The sequence below is a fragment of the Bos indicus x Bos taurus genome, chromosome 3, assembly GCF_003369695.1.
Source record: "Bos indicus x Bos taurus breed Angus x Brahman F1 hybrid chromosome 3, Bos_hybrid_MaternalHap_v2.0, whole genome shotgun sequence".
Classification (NCBI taxonomy): Eukaryota; Metazoa; Chordata; class Mammalia; order Artiodactyla; family Bovidae; genus Bos; species Bos indicus x Bos taurus.
This window is the reverse complement of record NC_040078.1, coordinates 80530758-80546866: the sequence shown is the minus strand read 5'-3', so window position 1 is coordinate 80546866 and position 16109 is coordinate 80530758. Positions and strand designations below refer to the sequence as shown.

The 16109-nt window shown below is 43.0% G+C and overlaps 2 protein-coding genes across 2 annotated transcripts in view; both read right to left on the bottom strand.

Moving 5' to 3' along the window:
• JAK1 (Janus kinase 1) overlaps positions 1-16109 on the bottom strand; it is a 256351-nt gene that overhangs the window by 167694 nt on the left and 72548 nt on the right. The gene's annotated exons all lie outside the window — the stretch shown is intronic.
• LOC113889777 lies at positions 5555-11579 on the bottom strand. Its single transcript, XM_027537020.1, has 2 exons — positions 10355-11579; positions 5555-5926 (listed from the first exon to the last, which is right to left on the bottom strand). Exons 1-2 carry the CDS (start codon positions 10926-10928, stop codon positions 5868-5870), a joined length of 633 nt encoding a protein of 210 aa, XP_027392821.1. The 5' UTR covers positions 10929-11579; the 3' UTR covers positions 5555-5867.

Here is a 16109-nt window from a genome sequence, read left to right as displayed (position 1 = left end):
TAGCATCTTATCTTCCTCCTTTGAGTCCTGTGACCTAATGTTTGATACTACCCACTTCTCTCTCAATTGCCTGAAGCCTTTCTCCTCTGTGCTGTAAACCTGGCACCTTGGCAACAAGTTGTACATTTGGCAACAGCTGTGGACGTACCAACCAGCACTGATGTTGGCCCACCCCTCAGTTCAGTTCAGTTCAGTCGCTCAAGTTGTGTCCAACTCTCTGCGACCCCATGAATCGCACCACGCCAGGCCTCCCTGTCCATCACCAACTCCCAGAGTTCACCCAAACTCATGTGCATCGAGTCGGTGATGCCATCCAGCCATCTCATCCTCTGGTGTCCCCTTCTCCTCCTACCCCTAATCCCTCCCAGCATCAGGGTCTTTTCCAATGAGTTAACTCCTCACATGAGGTGGCCAAAGTATTGGAGTTTCAGCCGCAGCATCAGTCCTTCCAATGAACACCCAGAACTGGTCTCCTTTAGGATGGACTAGCCCACTCCTGCTGCTGCTGCTGCTAAGTCGCTTCAGTCGTGTCCGACTCTGTGTGACCCCAGAGATGGCAGCCCACCAGGCTCCGCCGTCCCTGGGATTCTCCAGGCAAAAACACTGGAGTGGGTTGCCATTTCCTTCTCCAGTATATGAAAGTGCAAAGTAAAAGTGAAGTCGCTCAGTTGTGTCCGACTCTTAAGGACCCCCTGGACTGCAGCCTAGCAGGCTCCTCCGTCCATGGGATTTTCCAGGCAAGAGTACTGGAGTGGGGTGCCATTGCCTTCTCCGGCCCACCCCTACAATGTGACAAAACTGTTGTCATGGAACATAGGGCATTAGGGAAAAAACTTTAATAATATGAGTACAAGAATATGTACGTATGAAAAGTATATTAAATAAAAGTTCTAGAAAGAACATGTAAACCATATTTGATAGCTTAAGAAACTTGTCCAGGGCTTCCCTAGTGGCTCAGTGGTAAAGAATCCACCTGCCAAAGCAGGAGACACAGGTTCAATCCCAGGTCCAGGAAGATCCCACATGCCTCGGAACAACTAAACTCGAGCACCACAACTACTGAGCCTGTGCTCTACAGTCCAGGAGCCGCAACTATTGAAGCCTACATGCCTGCGAGCCCAGGCTCCAAAGAGAAGCCACTGCAATGAGAAGTCCATTCACTGCAACTAGAGAGTAGCCCCTGCTCCTTAAAACCAGAGAAAAGCCCTGAGTAGCAACAAAGACCCAACACAGTCAAAAATTTAAAAATAAAAACGTTATAGAAACTTGTCCAGAAAGATGAACTTTCTTATGGATCACCTTCCTCAATGGTTCTGGGAACAAAGCATCTTGACTTCTTGAAGCAAACTGCCCCTCAAGAATTAGGCCTCAAAGACTGGGTTTCTTTAAAAGATGCTGATCTTTTAATGTCCTCTTGTTTTCCTAAGTTTAGCAAAATGTTTGATTGATTACTTGGTTTTTCATAACTACATCAATGCTGAAGGATATTTTTTTATGGACCAGGACTTTCTTTTATAAATTGAGATTATTAACATAATAGACCCACCCCTCCCACTACCCCACCATTCTATTCTATAGGTCTGCTCACTTGTTGAGGGAGAGGGGAACTCAAACTAGGTTTTTTTGCTTCGGGGGACTAGACACAATTTTATGTATGTTTTTTAAAAGTTAAACTTTAAAATGTACTTAACGTAAAATCATGTATACCACTGGTGGCTCAGTGGATAAGAATCCGTCTGTCAATGCTGGGGACGCGGGTTCAATCCCTGGTCCTGGAAGATTCCACGTACCATGGAGCAACTAAGCCCACGAGCCACAACTTCTGAGCCCACATGCTGCAACTACTGAAGCCCACGCTCCTAGAGTCTATGCACCATAACAAGAGAAATAATCTTGAGAAATAACAAGAGAAGCCACAGCAATGAGAAGCCGGCACATTGCAAGGAAGCGTAGTCCCCCCTCACCACAACCAGAGAAAGCCAGTGTACAACAACAAATACCCAGCACAAACATAAATAAATTAATTAATTAAATAAAAACAATTCTTAAAAAAAAAAAGAGTTGGGGCGTTGGTGTCCTACATTCAATGTTGGCTCTGCCCCCCGCAACCATGTGTCTTGGACAAGTGTGCCTTCCACCTCTCCCAGCACTGCTGTTCTTATCTGTAAAGTGGGGAGTGTGACACCTACCTCGGAGGACTATGGGCTTCCCTGGTGGCTGAGAAGATAAAGAATTCGGCTGGAATGTGGGAGACCTGGGTTCAATCTCTGGGTTGGGAAGATCCCCTAGAGAAGGGAATGGCAACCCACTCCAGTATTCTGGCCTGGAAAATTCTATGGACAGGGGAGCCCTGGCAGGTTACAGTCCATGGGGTTGCAAAGAGTCGGACATGACGGAATGACCTTCACACACACACTCAGAGGATTATGTTGAGGTTTAAATATGAGAAGGTATGAGAGGCACCCAGCACAGTGCCTGGCACAGAGCAGGTACCCAGCTTACATAATCTGTTACAGAGAAGCCGTCAACACCCACAGACCTCCTCCATGACATTTTCCCCAGTGAACAGCCCATGATTATTTCTCCTTTCTCTATAGTACTTCATGAAGTATTTTCATGAGAATACAGTCCAAGCTGTAGCCATTTTATACATACACAAGTTTTGATCAAATAAACTCTAAGCCCTTGGGAAGCAGAAGCAATATTGTGAACTCCTGTCACCCTCAGAGCCTGATGAAGCCACATTTGTAATGAGGTTGGAAAAAACACTTGTTAAATTGAATGGCTGAGAAGCAATTTGGGGCTCTGGGAAAGGCAATGGATTTACTGCTGTAAGACTTAAGTTCTAATCCTGTTTTCACATGTGCGAGCGTTATGACATTGAACAAGACACTACAAGGCAACTCTGTTCATCATATATATTTTTTTTAATTTTATATTTTGGCATGTGGCATGTGGGATCTTAGTTCCCCAACCTGGGAGTCTTAACCACTGGTTTGCCAGGGAAGTCCCTTAGTTTCTAAATTGATATAGTATGTCAGCCTAATTTCAGTGGACTGAATGTCTCCAAGAAATTTATACGTTGAAATCCTAACTTTTATATGATGATATTAGGAGGTGGGGCCTTTGAGAGGTGATTAGGTCATAAGGGTAGAGCCCCCAGAATGGGTTTAGTGCCCTTGTTAAAGGGACTCCAGAGAGCTCTGTCATCCTCATTCTACCACCGGAGGAGACAATGAGAAGGTAGTCTGCAACCAGGAAGAAGGTTCTCACCAGAACCTGATCCTGCTGACACCTTGACCTCAGACATCTCCACAACTGTGAGAAATAAACTTCTATTGTTTATAAGCCACTCTGTCTTTGGTACTTTGTTATAGCCACTTGAACTAAGACACAGACCTACCTTCAGGACTGAATTGCAGAGATTCACATGTGACACCACGCATATGAAAGTGCCTGTTAATTTCCAATTTATTTTCTTTATTATAGGGTGGAAGTAAAAAGGGATGCAGGATGTGGAACCTGCTGGGTGTTAATCTTTTACAGTCAGGCCATTGTCCCAATCAATTAATCAGTTACACCTAAAGTTAATGCTATTTGCAACCTACTGAAAGGATGAGGAGATGGACAGATTTTTAATGGTAAATTCTTAAGTACACAAAGGCTTATACTCAAAACTCCCATTAGCAATAACACAGGAGTTATGCCTGCCAGGCCCACTGAGAGTTGAATGTGATCCATAATCTATCTTACTTAACGTCATCAGTTTCCCCATAGCCCCTTCAAACAATCAGACGCCAGTGAAATGCCATAAGTGGAAATAATAGCATTGATTTAGGAGAATATTGACAGTCTATTTCAATGAAGCTTTCCAACCTGAAAAGCCTATAGATATTTTGAAATCCTGATGTGACTTTGCACATTGATTTGTTTTTATTTCTTAAAGGGAAAAGGCAATCTTTTAATGTTGAGAAAGTACTAGAAGCGGATAATGAGTGCATGCACGCTAAGTCACTTCAGTCATGTCTGACTCTTTGCGACCCTATGGACTACAGCCCACCAGGCTTCTCCAGGCAAGAATGAGATTCTCCAGGCAAGAATACTGGAGTTGTTTGCCAGACTCTTTTCCAAGAAGTGGATAATATATTTTATAATTAAATAAGTACATCAGTTAAAATATTTCCCCTAATACTAGATTTTTTCCCTTTCTTCTTATCATATAAAAACTGATTACATTTGTTGAAACTTTTATAAATTAAACAATCTTTCATACTATCTTTGGCTTGTGAGAAATGAACAAACCAAAAGAAATCTTAGAATGTTATTGATAACATAAGCACAAATATAATTTCTCTCCAATTTCTACCCCACATTCCTCCAGTTATCAACTCCTATCACATGTTCCTTTAAACATCTGGTATCTGCTCCTTTCCTTCTTGCGCCATCATGCTCTCTCTCTGGCTCTTTTAATGCAGGCCCAGACTGAGACAGTGACTTCCTAAATGGTCTTCCTTTTTTAAATCTCGTGATTTTTCAATCCATTCTACTTCTTCCAAAGTAGAATCTTGCATATTCTACTTTTCATAGAATGTAAAACTTTGAGGGCAGGGACCATGCCCTCTATTTCCTTATATTGTGATCATATTTCTTGAGCCGAAAAATCTAGACACATGATCTGACAAGTATATTTATAGAGAAAAAGAAGCAGAAATCTAAAATTGGACCCTTTTCTCCAAACCTATGGTTATGTTATCTAATAGATTCATTCTAACAAAATACATTCTGCATCATATATATATACATACATGGGTCGATCTCTTTAGAACAGAGATTGTCAACTGGTAGACCAAAGCTCAAATATGACTCATGGTCATTTTTTTTTGTCTAGCACTTACAAAAATAAATTTGAATTAATTGCCGACATTTAAAAATTTCTGATTTCACATAAAAAAATTGAAGCTTTGAGAAATCTGAAGATCTGAGAAGACTGGGTTTTTAGAAATCAACTTAAGCTACAGTCCACCCAAGATGGGGAAACCTAATAAAGCTGGAAAACCCAAAGCAGACTACACTTTTAGTAAATAGATTAACAGGATAAAACCTGCCGCACAGGAAAGGACAACAATGAGACTTGCTTGTCTGGACCTCAGCACTGGAGAGAAAATATATATAGCCAAGTACCAAGGAGAGTGTTGCTATAAATTATCAAAAGATAAATACATATACATATATTTTAACATGTATATCTTTTGATAATTTATACCCACAAGCTGATAACCCCACAAATGTGTCTGTAGCCCAATTCACCCTACTTTTGTAGTTAAAAACAAGTAGCAATATTCGGAGAAGGCGATGGCACCCCACTCCAGTACTCTTGCCTGGAAAGTCCCATGGGCGGAGGAGCCTGGTAGGCTGCATGCAGTCCATGGGGTCACGAAGAGTCGGACACGACAGAGCGACTTCACTTTCACGCACTGGAGAAGGAAATGACAACCCACTCCAGTGTTCTTGCCTGGAGAATCCCAGGGATGGGGGAACCTGGTGGGCTGCCGTCTATGGGGTCGCACGGAGTCAGACACGACTGAAGTGACTTAGCAGCAGCAGCAATATTAACTTGGTCCTGGATAAGTAGTTATCCCAAGAAAATAGTAAAAGTAAACACAAATGATCTCTGAATGAATGCGTCAATCTATATTTCAAAGAATTCCTATAGGCAAAATCCACAGATTATGAGTTCAGAGTCAAAATCCATAAAACACACAAGTAAATGAGGCACAGAGAGTAAAAGGCAACAGAACAAATGACACAGATCAGACCTGCAAAATGCTCAGTTATAGAATGTCAAGACACAGAACATAGTATACTTACTATTGATTCATTCGAATATTTTTGAATACCTTCTGTTTTCCAGGTAATGTTCTAAACTCTAAGGAGAAAGCAGTTAACAAAATAAATATCCTGGCTCTCAAGACTGTTACTACATTTTAGGAGAGACAAGAACTAAAATATGTAGTGTGGCATGCATGCATGTTAAGTTGCTTCAGTCGTGCCTGACTCTTTGCAACCCTATGGGCTACAGCCCACCAAGTTCCTCTGTCCATGGGATTTTCCAAGCAGGGAATACTGGAGTGGGTTGCCACGCCCTTCTGCAGAAGATCTTCCCAACCCAGGGATCGAACCCGCATATCCTGCATTGTAGGTGGATTCTTTACCGCTGAGCCACTAGAGAAGCCCATGTGGTATGGCAGGTGGTGGGAAAAAGAAGGAAAAAAAAAAGCTAGGAGAAAGAAACGGAGTACTACAGTAGAGGCTGTCTCACAGTCCTTAGAGTGACATGGGGATTAGCTCTGGGTGTGAGGGATGACCTGAGAGTCCTGTTTTTTGTGTGTGGGTGACATAAACGGGACACAGGCACAATGGGATTATGATGATCTCAAGGCAGACATGGTGGTTATTAACCACACTGTGAGCATGGGTGCTACGGAGGAAGAAGGCTCTTCACTAAAGCAGTAGAGTCCTAAGCCTCTCTTTTCACTACTGATAATGCTTACGTGAGCATCAGGGAAGAGATGTGCTTATCTAAAGCACAGGTTATTCCAGGCATCCCTCTTGCTTCTGGCTGATGGAGGTAAAGAAGTCAGGGCAAAGACTGACTTTGTTTCAAGAAAATAAAGCCAATAGAAATGATTGAGAAACTATATAGAACTGACCAACAGAATTTCTAGGAATGAAAAAATGATAGAAATTTTAAATTCAAGTTCAGAAGGATTCAACATAGCTGAAGAATTAGTAAATTGCAAATTAGATCCTAAAATACTATCCAAATGCAGACACCAAATATGAAAGAGCGATTGCCAGACTTGGGGAATAGAATTAGAAGGTATAGGGGAATTCTCTGGCAGTCCAGGGGTTAGGACTCTAAACTTTCATTGCCAAGGGTCAGGGTTCAGTCCCTGGGTAGGGGAATTAAGATTCTGTAAGCCGTATATCAAAAGTAATAAATAAACAAAAGGTCTAATAAACATGTAGTCAGAATTCTTTAAGGAGGCAGCAAAAATGAGGGAAAGGAGGGACTCCTCTGGTGGTCCAGAGGCTGGAGCTTTGACTTCCAGTACGCAGCTAGTGGGTGGGTGCAGGGTTTGTGGGGGGAAAAAAAAAAATGAGACATAAAAAAACAGAAGCAGTTTGTGGCCAGTTCAATAAAGACTTTTCTTAAAAAAAAAAAATGAGGGAAAGGAAATATTCAAAGAAATAATAGCTGAGAACTTTCCTGAATTGTTGAAAGTCATTAGCTACCTGGTCACAGTAGACACTTGAGTTTTGTCTATAAGTAATAGTTTTTCTTAAACCACCATCTATGAAACATGTTTTTGGACTTACTGAAAGTCTTGAATTTGTTTTTGATAGGAAACCAAAGTGATGTCTGGGCATGCACTAGTATTAAAGCCATTCTCTTTAAGGTAAAGAAGAGAAATTTTCTCATGATCAAACTTACTAATGATAACTACACCCCAATCTTAACTGGGAGAAGGCATATGGCACCCCACTCCAGTACTCTTGCCTGGAAAATCCCATGGACGGAGGAGCCTGGTAGGCTGCAGTCCATGGGGTCCTTAACAGTCGGACACGACTGAGCGACTTCACTTTGACTTTTCACTTTCATGCATTGGAGAAGGAAATGGCAACCCACTTCAGTACTCTTGCCTGGAGAATCCCAGGGACAGGGGAGCCTGGTGGGCTGCCATCTATGGGGTCGCACAGGGTTGGACACGACTGAAGCAACTTAGCAGCAGCAGTAGCAGCAGCAATCTTAACTGTAATGGACACAGTAGTAATTACCAATGGGTTTGGATAATTCTATGCAGCTTTCATTTCAAGATGGTTTTAGAATATTTCCTTTGCAAATTTTTCTTTTGTTTTCCTTCCCCAGGAATGATTTTGGGGGTCTACTGAAAATAATATCCATCATTGGGTTAAGTGGTGAAATCCAATTTCATCATGACCTCAGAGGCTCCATAAATCCCTTTCTCTGTTTGCTTTGAGAATAAGGTCAAACTTTTTAGCATGACACAAGAAGCTATTTCTTAGGCCACCAGGGTTTTGTACAGGAAATTCCCCCTTGTCCTTCTCATTGTGCTTCCCATCCTTTGTCAGTACTCTCCACTAACCTCCTCCCACCTAAAATCTGTCAGTCTCAAGAAAGTCTACTGGTCTTTCATGACCCTCTTCAAACTGGACATCTGGATACTCAAACTTTATCTGACAACATTTAGGGCACCTGTGCTTCAGGGTGTTCATCTCTCTATCCAGGCATGTGTGGCATGTGATGGGTGCTCAATACATTCTTGGTGAATAAACGATATAGAAAATCTGGGAAAACACTGGGCGGGGAGGAGGGGGTAAGTCAAGCTTAAAAGGTCAGTGTAAGGCAGTCTTTATCCCTGGTCTCAGAAATACCACTGGTAGGAAATTTACCTAGGTAAATAATTGAGAATGTACTCAAAGATCTAGCTACAAGGCTCATATTTTATTACTCTTTCATTAGCAAAATCCTGGGCACAATTTTAAGTCCTTCAATTGGGCTTTGGCTAAATGAATGCATAAAGGAATACTAAATAGCTATTTTAAAACAAGTATGGAAAATATTTAGTGGCATGTCACGATATTTTATTCAAAGAAAAAAGGTTGTTCAAGGGAAAGAGCAGTGTGTTCAGTCTGATTACATATAATGCCTTACATCAAATTGTCAACAATATTTTCTGGGTATCGGATTCCAATTATTTTTCTTCTTTCTGGTTCTGAAAAAAAAATTCTAAGTTTTCACAATGAGTACTAATAATTTTTATGATTTTTAACAAGGAGGGTTTCTGTTTTTAAAGGACCTTTCATGGTTCTACAACTTCCCTTTGGAGCTCCAACTCTACTAAGAGACCATTCATATTCCCAACATTCCAAGGTACCCAAGGGAGAGGGCTGTCCAGATATTTTAGCCTCATTTCATAAAATGGAGCCTTGGAAAGGAAAAACATCTGCTCCAGTGAGTAGTGATTTTAAAACCCAGGCAAACAGAGTGGTCATTTCCCAAGATTTTATGATCTTTTAAGATTTTATGAAGTTAGAAAACTTCCATTAGCCTGTTTCACTTTTCAAGATAGACTCCCCTGAAAATTCTGTGCTAATTCTGAAATGATTTGCCATGGAAGGAACTCTATCCCATCTAGGATAGAATCCTAAAGCTAGCATATTCTCTCTTACTTTAATCTACACTTGCTTGGACATTCTACAGCTGGAAACACACACACACACACACACACACACACACACACACACACACGCACGCACTTCTGGGCTGCAGCTACTCCTCAAGTTACCAAAGGGGGCTAGTCCTGGCCAACAAAGAGGCCCAGGGGCTGGGGGTTCCCCTCTCCAGGGGCGCAGGCAGGCTGTGAGCCCAGTGACTCGACTTCCTCCTCTAGCCTTCCCGGAGGTCCCCGCCCACTTCACTGCCACCAGGTCACTGAGGAAGTCACGTTCAACTGGCCTCCAGCTGCTCTGAAGCTTCTGAAGGAAAAGCGGGGGGTGGGGCGGGGCCCGGTTGGGGGTGAAATGGAAAGAGCCCTTGTAGGGGCCAAGAGATAAAGCCATAGCTTGGTGTCTGTCACTAATTGAATAGTGATTTGTAAGTGATCATCCGTTGAGTGGATTAAATCTTTCATCTCTCAGAAAAGGGGCTGACTTAGAATGACTGCGTCCCCACTTCAGTGCTGACGAGGGTGAGTGCCCCGAGGTTCCCGGGGAGTGCTGCAAAAAGTTAGAATTAACATGTGCTGAATTAACATGTAAAAGACTGTTTTATTTAATCCTCCAGCAACTCCATATGCTAGGTGTCCCAGATTCCGATACAGAGTCTGAAAATAGAGGCACAAGGGCTGAGAAATGCTTTCCAACCTTTTCCACTTCGTGATATACACGGAAAACATTTTTCTTTTTTAACAGCACAGTAGGGAGAATGTGTGAGCGCCAACCAGAAGCAAACTGTCCCCGTCACCTTGGGAAAGGTTCTCAGTGTACCTGTCCCACCTGTTACCTATTTTCTGCTCATTGGAATGAAAGCCACGAAGCGCTTGATTTAAGAGAAATAAGATGTATCTGGTTCAAGACAGCCCTAGATTTGAGGCGCAGCTCTGCCCTCTTCGACTAGGCAGATCAAGAAAGTAACTTGATGTTTTGGAGACTTTCCCCACCTCTAAGTGAAGCTCATGACAGTATACGCCACAAAGAGTGACGTGAGTAGTGAATGTGACCAAACGTTTATCCCCGAGCCCGTACCTACGGACCTCTTAGAAATACGGACCTCTTAGAAATGCAGCCCTCGCAGCGCGTCTCCAGTCTCCGCTCCCTGCGCCAAGCGCGGCGCGGGTCTCAGCGGAGAGCCGCGCGGCTCGGGGCTGCGCCGGCGCAGGCAGGCGGGGCCCGCGGCCCGGGAGGTTCCGGGTTTCAGTGCAGACTTCTGCGTACCCCGCCGGCTGCGTCACCACTCGAAAGGGCAGCCGGGCTGGCGGGGGCGGGGGCACGGCGCCGCTGGAAGCCCCGGTGCTCTTACGGAAAGTGCGAGCCCGGAGTTCCCAGCCGCGATCGATGCGGCGAGCCGCGTCCCCCAGCGTCGTCTTGGGCGGCAGTTCCCGCTCGCGCTCCAGCCCGTCGCAGAGTCCCAGGAAGCGCGTGGCGGTGGCCTCTGCCCGAGAGAGGGGGCGGCCCCCACGGCGAAGCGAGGCCGGGGCCACCGGAGCTCCGTGGTCCTGACCGCGCCGCCGCGCCTCGCAGTACCCTGGAGGGGAGTGGCGGGGGAGATGGGGGGCGGGTAGTTGGCACTGTGGAAGCCTTCCCCACTTCTTTCCACCCCCGGACGCCCGCCCGACTCGCCCCATTGCACAATTCCTGCCGTGGAACTGCCGCGTGACTAGGACGGAGGGAGCCCAGAGAATGTTTCCCAGGTTTCCCCGGCTGAAAAAGGAGCGGTTGGGTGTCCCGCCCTGTCCCTGAGAGCCCTTTCAATTGCATTTTTTCGGGTGACTGGATTGCCCTTTAAAATGCAGAGGTTGCCCTTTACAAAGAACAATTCACTAGCCGGCTGGCGTGTCCACTCGGTTGGCGCCGGGTGAAGGCAGCTGGCACGTTTCTTTTCCTCATGTATATCTTCAGACAGGAAGTGTTTGGATCTCCTTGGGGGAGAATTCAGAAGCTGATTTTAAAGTAGGACGAGGAGTGGATGCTTAAAGGAATTGGAGACAATCTGGAGCTTTCCAAGGATCACGGAGTTAATCAGTACTGAAGGCGCATAGTAGGTCCTGAATAAATTAGAGAATGAATGAATATTTGGAGAAGGGATTTAAATGGCTGCCTGTGAACCAATGCTTTCATTTTGCAGATGAGGAAATCTATAGAGTTTATGTGGTTTGCCCAAGGTCACCCACCTAATTAGTGGTGGAAGGCAGGAATAGAAACTGTCTCAACTGGACGGCAGAGGATGAGATGGTTGGGTGGCATCACTGACTCAATGGACATGAGTTTGAGTAAACTCTGGGAATTGGTAATGGACAGGGAGGTCTGGCGCGCTGCAGTCCATGGGGTCTCAAAGAGTCAGACATGACTGAGCGACTAGACTGAACTGATCAACTGTTTCAACCCCAAATACTTGTAATTACCAGATGGGTGTATTTTCCCTCTTTATGAAAGGAAAACGCCTTCTACCGTAATTAATATCTGCAAAGCCTTATTCCACACACACTTACTACCCATCTGAAACAAGCAAAACAATCCCCAGATCTAATATATATAGGCAAATGGTTAAATTTGGAAGTGCCAAAGCAAGATAGGCATTTTTGTCTTATTTCCATACACACTTTTTAATCACACAAAACATGCCAGTGAACAGTGCTTCTCCAAGATGGTGCAGAAGATACCAGGTTCCCACTGACACTACTTATGTAAATACAGGGTTTTGGTGTTTTGCGTGGGAACTGCTAAACCCATGAGTGACCATCAGTGTTGTTCAGAGACTGGTCAGTTGGTTTATTCAGGCTTGGAATAGATTTGTTGCTCATTTTTCAGAACAGACAAGCTGCAATCTGTGAGAACACAAGGGACTTCAATGACAGTCTTGCAGATGGCTGGACAGCTTGTTGTCTTTGAAGTCTCAAGGCTGACCAAGTATACCAAATGTCTAATTTAGGGACCAGAATTGCCAAACAAGTAGATGTGAAGATCAAAGGAATCAAAACTGTAAGTGGCAATCATGAGTAAAACTTGATTCTTTTGTGGGTTCCAAAAATGGTTTCCATGATGATGATTACGATGTAGTTATAGTAATACAATTTGAGTGTAGATTCTTATCCAAGAAAATGGTGAGTTTTCCAGTGATGGACACAACAGCAGATCACATTATGAAATGTCTCATTTTTTAGGTCATTCAGATACACTCTGAAATGGGGCGGTTGTCTTCTCTAACTGTGTTGTCTTCCCTACTCTTCTGTGTCTCTGATATGTTAAAGGTGGGAACAAACAAATACAAATTGCTACAAAAATGTGAAATTCTAGACTTCTAGGTATAATATATTAATTCTGGTTTGATAAGCCTACACAATGTTCATGAAATCAAAGCATTATCTCCTAACATTCTAATAAACCATTCTATTCTTCAGTAATAAAAATGTTGCAATTTAAAAGAAGCATTATATATTTTTCCCATACAGCAATTTCTAATTTGCCATTTTACTAGGTTATTAAACCTGAACTCTAGAAATACAAATTGTTAGGCCCCTATTACTACCTAAGAGATATCTAATCAAACAAAAACATCCTTCCAAGTAAGATATTACAAATAATAGCTTATTTGGATGCAAATAAGTTGGACTGTGAATAAGGCTGAGCACCGAAGAATTGATGCTTTTGAACTGTGGTGTTGGAGAAGACTCTTGAGTGTCCCTTGGACTGCAAGGAGATCCAACCAGTCCATTCTGAAGGAGATCAGCCCTGGGATTTCTTTGGAAGGAATGATGCTAAAGCTGAAACTCCAGTACTTTGGCCACCTCATGTGAAGAGTTGACTCACTGGAAAAGACTCTGATGCTGGGAGGGATTGAGGGCAGGAGGAGAAGGGGACAACAGAGGATGAGATGGTTGGATGGCATCACTGACTCAATGGACATGAGTCTGAGTGAACTCCGGGAGCTGGTGATGGACAGGGAGGCCTGGCGTGCTGTGATTCATGGGGTCGCAAAGAGTTGGACACGACTGAGCGACTGAACTGACTGAACTGAACTGGATGCAAATGATACTTGTTAAATATATAACGTATTTCATTCAATACCATTACGTAATTCGTGTTGAGTTTTTTGCAAAGAAAGTATCTCAGAACAATTTCAATTGTTATCAACATTAATTAGTTTACTTCTAAGATGATATTTATCAGTTTTGGCATAGAATTTTGGAACTCGTTAGGTCATTAGAGAAAAATGCAATTATATTCCTCCTTTTACAGATAAGAAACTGAAGGCTATTGATATTAAGCAATGTATGGAGTTTCTGACATGGACAAAAGCAGAACTGAGGATTCTGATTTGCCATGTGTTTTACGAAATCACCACCATAGCCTTCATTTCATAAGTGTGTGGTTTACACCGTGTGTAAGGCATGGTGCTTGAAACTGGGAACATGGAAAGGTATAAGAAGTGCTCAAAGATTTTTTATAATCTAACTGGTGATGTAGGCTAATGCTTCTCAAACTTTAGTCTGTAGTAATCACATTTGTTGTTCAGTCGTTAAGTCGTGTCTGACTCTTTGTGACCCCATGAACTGTAGCATGCCAGCCTTCCTTGTTCTTCACTATCCCCCAGAGTTTGCTCAAACTCATGTCCATTGAGTCAGTGATGTCATGCAGCCATGCTGCGCTGGAAGAAGAATATCCCCATCTACTTGCAGGCATATGCGCAAGAGAGACCAGTCTTCACAGCTTCTTCACCGGGAGTAGATTCCATCCCAAGAAGCCACTAGCAACTCCTCATCTGTTCAGGATCTATCCTGAGATTGCAGCATTTTAATCACATATTCATCAGTTAAGTCACTCAACTGTGTCCAGCTCTTTGAGACTCCATGGACTGCAGCACACCAGGCTCCCCTGTCTATTACCAACTCCTGGAGCTTGCTCAAACTCATGTCCATTGAGTTGTTGATGCCATCTAACCATCTCATCCTCTATCATCCCCTTCTCCTCCTGCCTTCCATCTTTCCCAGCATCAAGGTCTTTTCCAATGAGTCAGTTCTTTGAATCAGGTGGCCAAAGTATTGGAGCTTCAGCTTCAGCATCAGTCCTTCCAATGAATATTCAGAATTGATTGATACATGGCTACTGGAAAAACCATAGCTTTGACTAGATGGACTTTTGTTGGTAAAGTAATGTCTCTGTTTTTTACTGTGCTGTCTAGGTTTGTCATAGCTTTTCTTCCAAGGAGCAAGCATCTTTTAATTTCATGACTGCAGTCACCATCTGCAGTGATTTTGGAGGCCAAGAAAATAAAGTCTGTCACTATTTCCATTGTTTCCCCATCTATTTGCCATGAAGTGATGGGACCAGATGCCGTGATCTTAAGTTTTTTTTTTTTTTTTTTAAATTAATTAATTTTTTATTGAAGGATAATTGCTTTACAGAATTTTGCTGTTTCTGTCATACCTCAACATGAATCAGCCATAGGTACACATATATCCCCTCCCTTTTGAACCTCCTTCCCATCTCCCTCTCCATCCCACTCCTCTAGGTTGATACAGAGACCCTGTTTGAGTTTCCTGAGCCATACAGCAAATTCCCATTGGCTATCTATTTTGCATGTGGTAATATAAGTTTCCATGTTACTCTTTCCATACATCTCACTCTCCCGTCCCCTCTCCCCATGTCCGTAAGTCTGTTCTCTATGTTTCTCCATTGTTAGAGGATCTTAAGTTTTTTGAATGCTGAATTTTAAGCCAGCTTTTTCACTCCTCTCTTTCACTTTTATCAAGAGGCTCTTTAGTTCCTCTTAGCTTTCTGCCATGAGGGTGGTGTCATCTGCCTATCTGAGGTTATTGATATTTCTCCCAGCAATCTTGATTCCAGCTTGTGTTTCATCTAGCTTGGCATTTTGCATGATGTACTGTGAATATAAATTAAGTAAGCAAGGTGACAATATACAGCCTTGACATACTCATTTCACAATTTGGAACCAGTCCTTTGTTCCATGTTCAGTTCTAAATGTTGCTTCTTGACCTTCATACAGATGTCTCAGGAGGCAGTAAGGTGGTCTGGCATTCCTATCTCTTAAAGAATTTTCCAGTTTGTTGTGATCCACACAGTCAAAGGCTTCAGTGTAGTCAATGAAGCAGAAATAGATGTTTTTCTGGAATTCTCTTGCTTTTTCTATGATCCAACGGATGTTGGCAATTTGATCTCTGGTTCCTCTGCTGTTTCTAAATGCAGCTTGAACATCTGGAAGTTCCCGGTTCATATACCGTTGAAGCCTGGCTTGGAGAATTTTGAGCATTATTTTGCTAGCATGTGAGATGAGTGCAATTGTGTGGTAGTTTGAACATTCTTTGGCATTGCCTTTCTTTGGGATTGGAATGAAAAATGACCTTTTCCAGTCTTATGGCCACTGGTGAGTCTTCCAAATTTGCTGGCATGCTGAGTGCAGCACTTTCACAGCATTATCTTCTGGATTTGAAATAGCTCAACTGGAATTCCATCACCTCCACCAGCTTTGTTCATAGTGATGCTTCCTAAGGCCCATTTGACTTTGCACTCCAGGATGTCTGACTCTAGGTGAGTAATCACACACCATCATGGTTATCTGGGTCATTAAGATTTTTTTGTATAGTAGCTCTGTGTATTCTTGCCACCTCTTCTTAATATCTTCAGCTTCTGTTAGGTCCATACTGTATCTGTCTTTTATCATGCCTGTCTTTGCATGACATGTTCCCTTGGTATCTCCAATTTTCTTGAAGTGATCTCTAGTCTTTCCCATTCTATTGTTTTCCTCTATTTCTTTGCATTGCATTGCATTGCATTATCTCTCCTTGCTA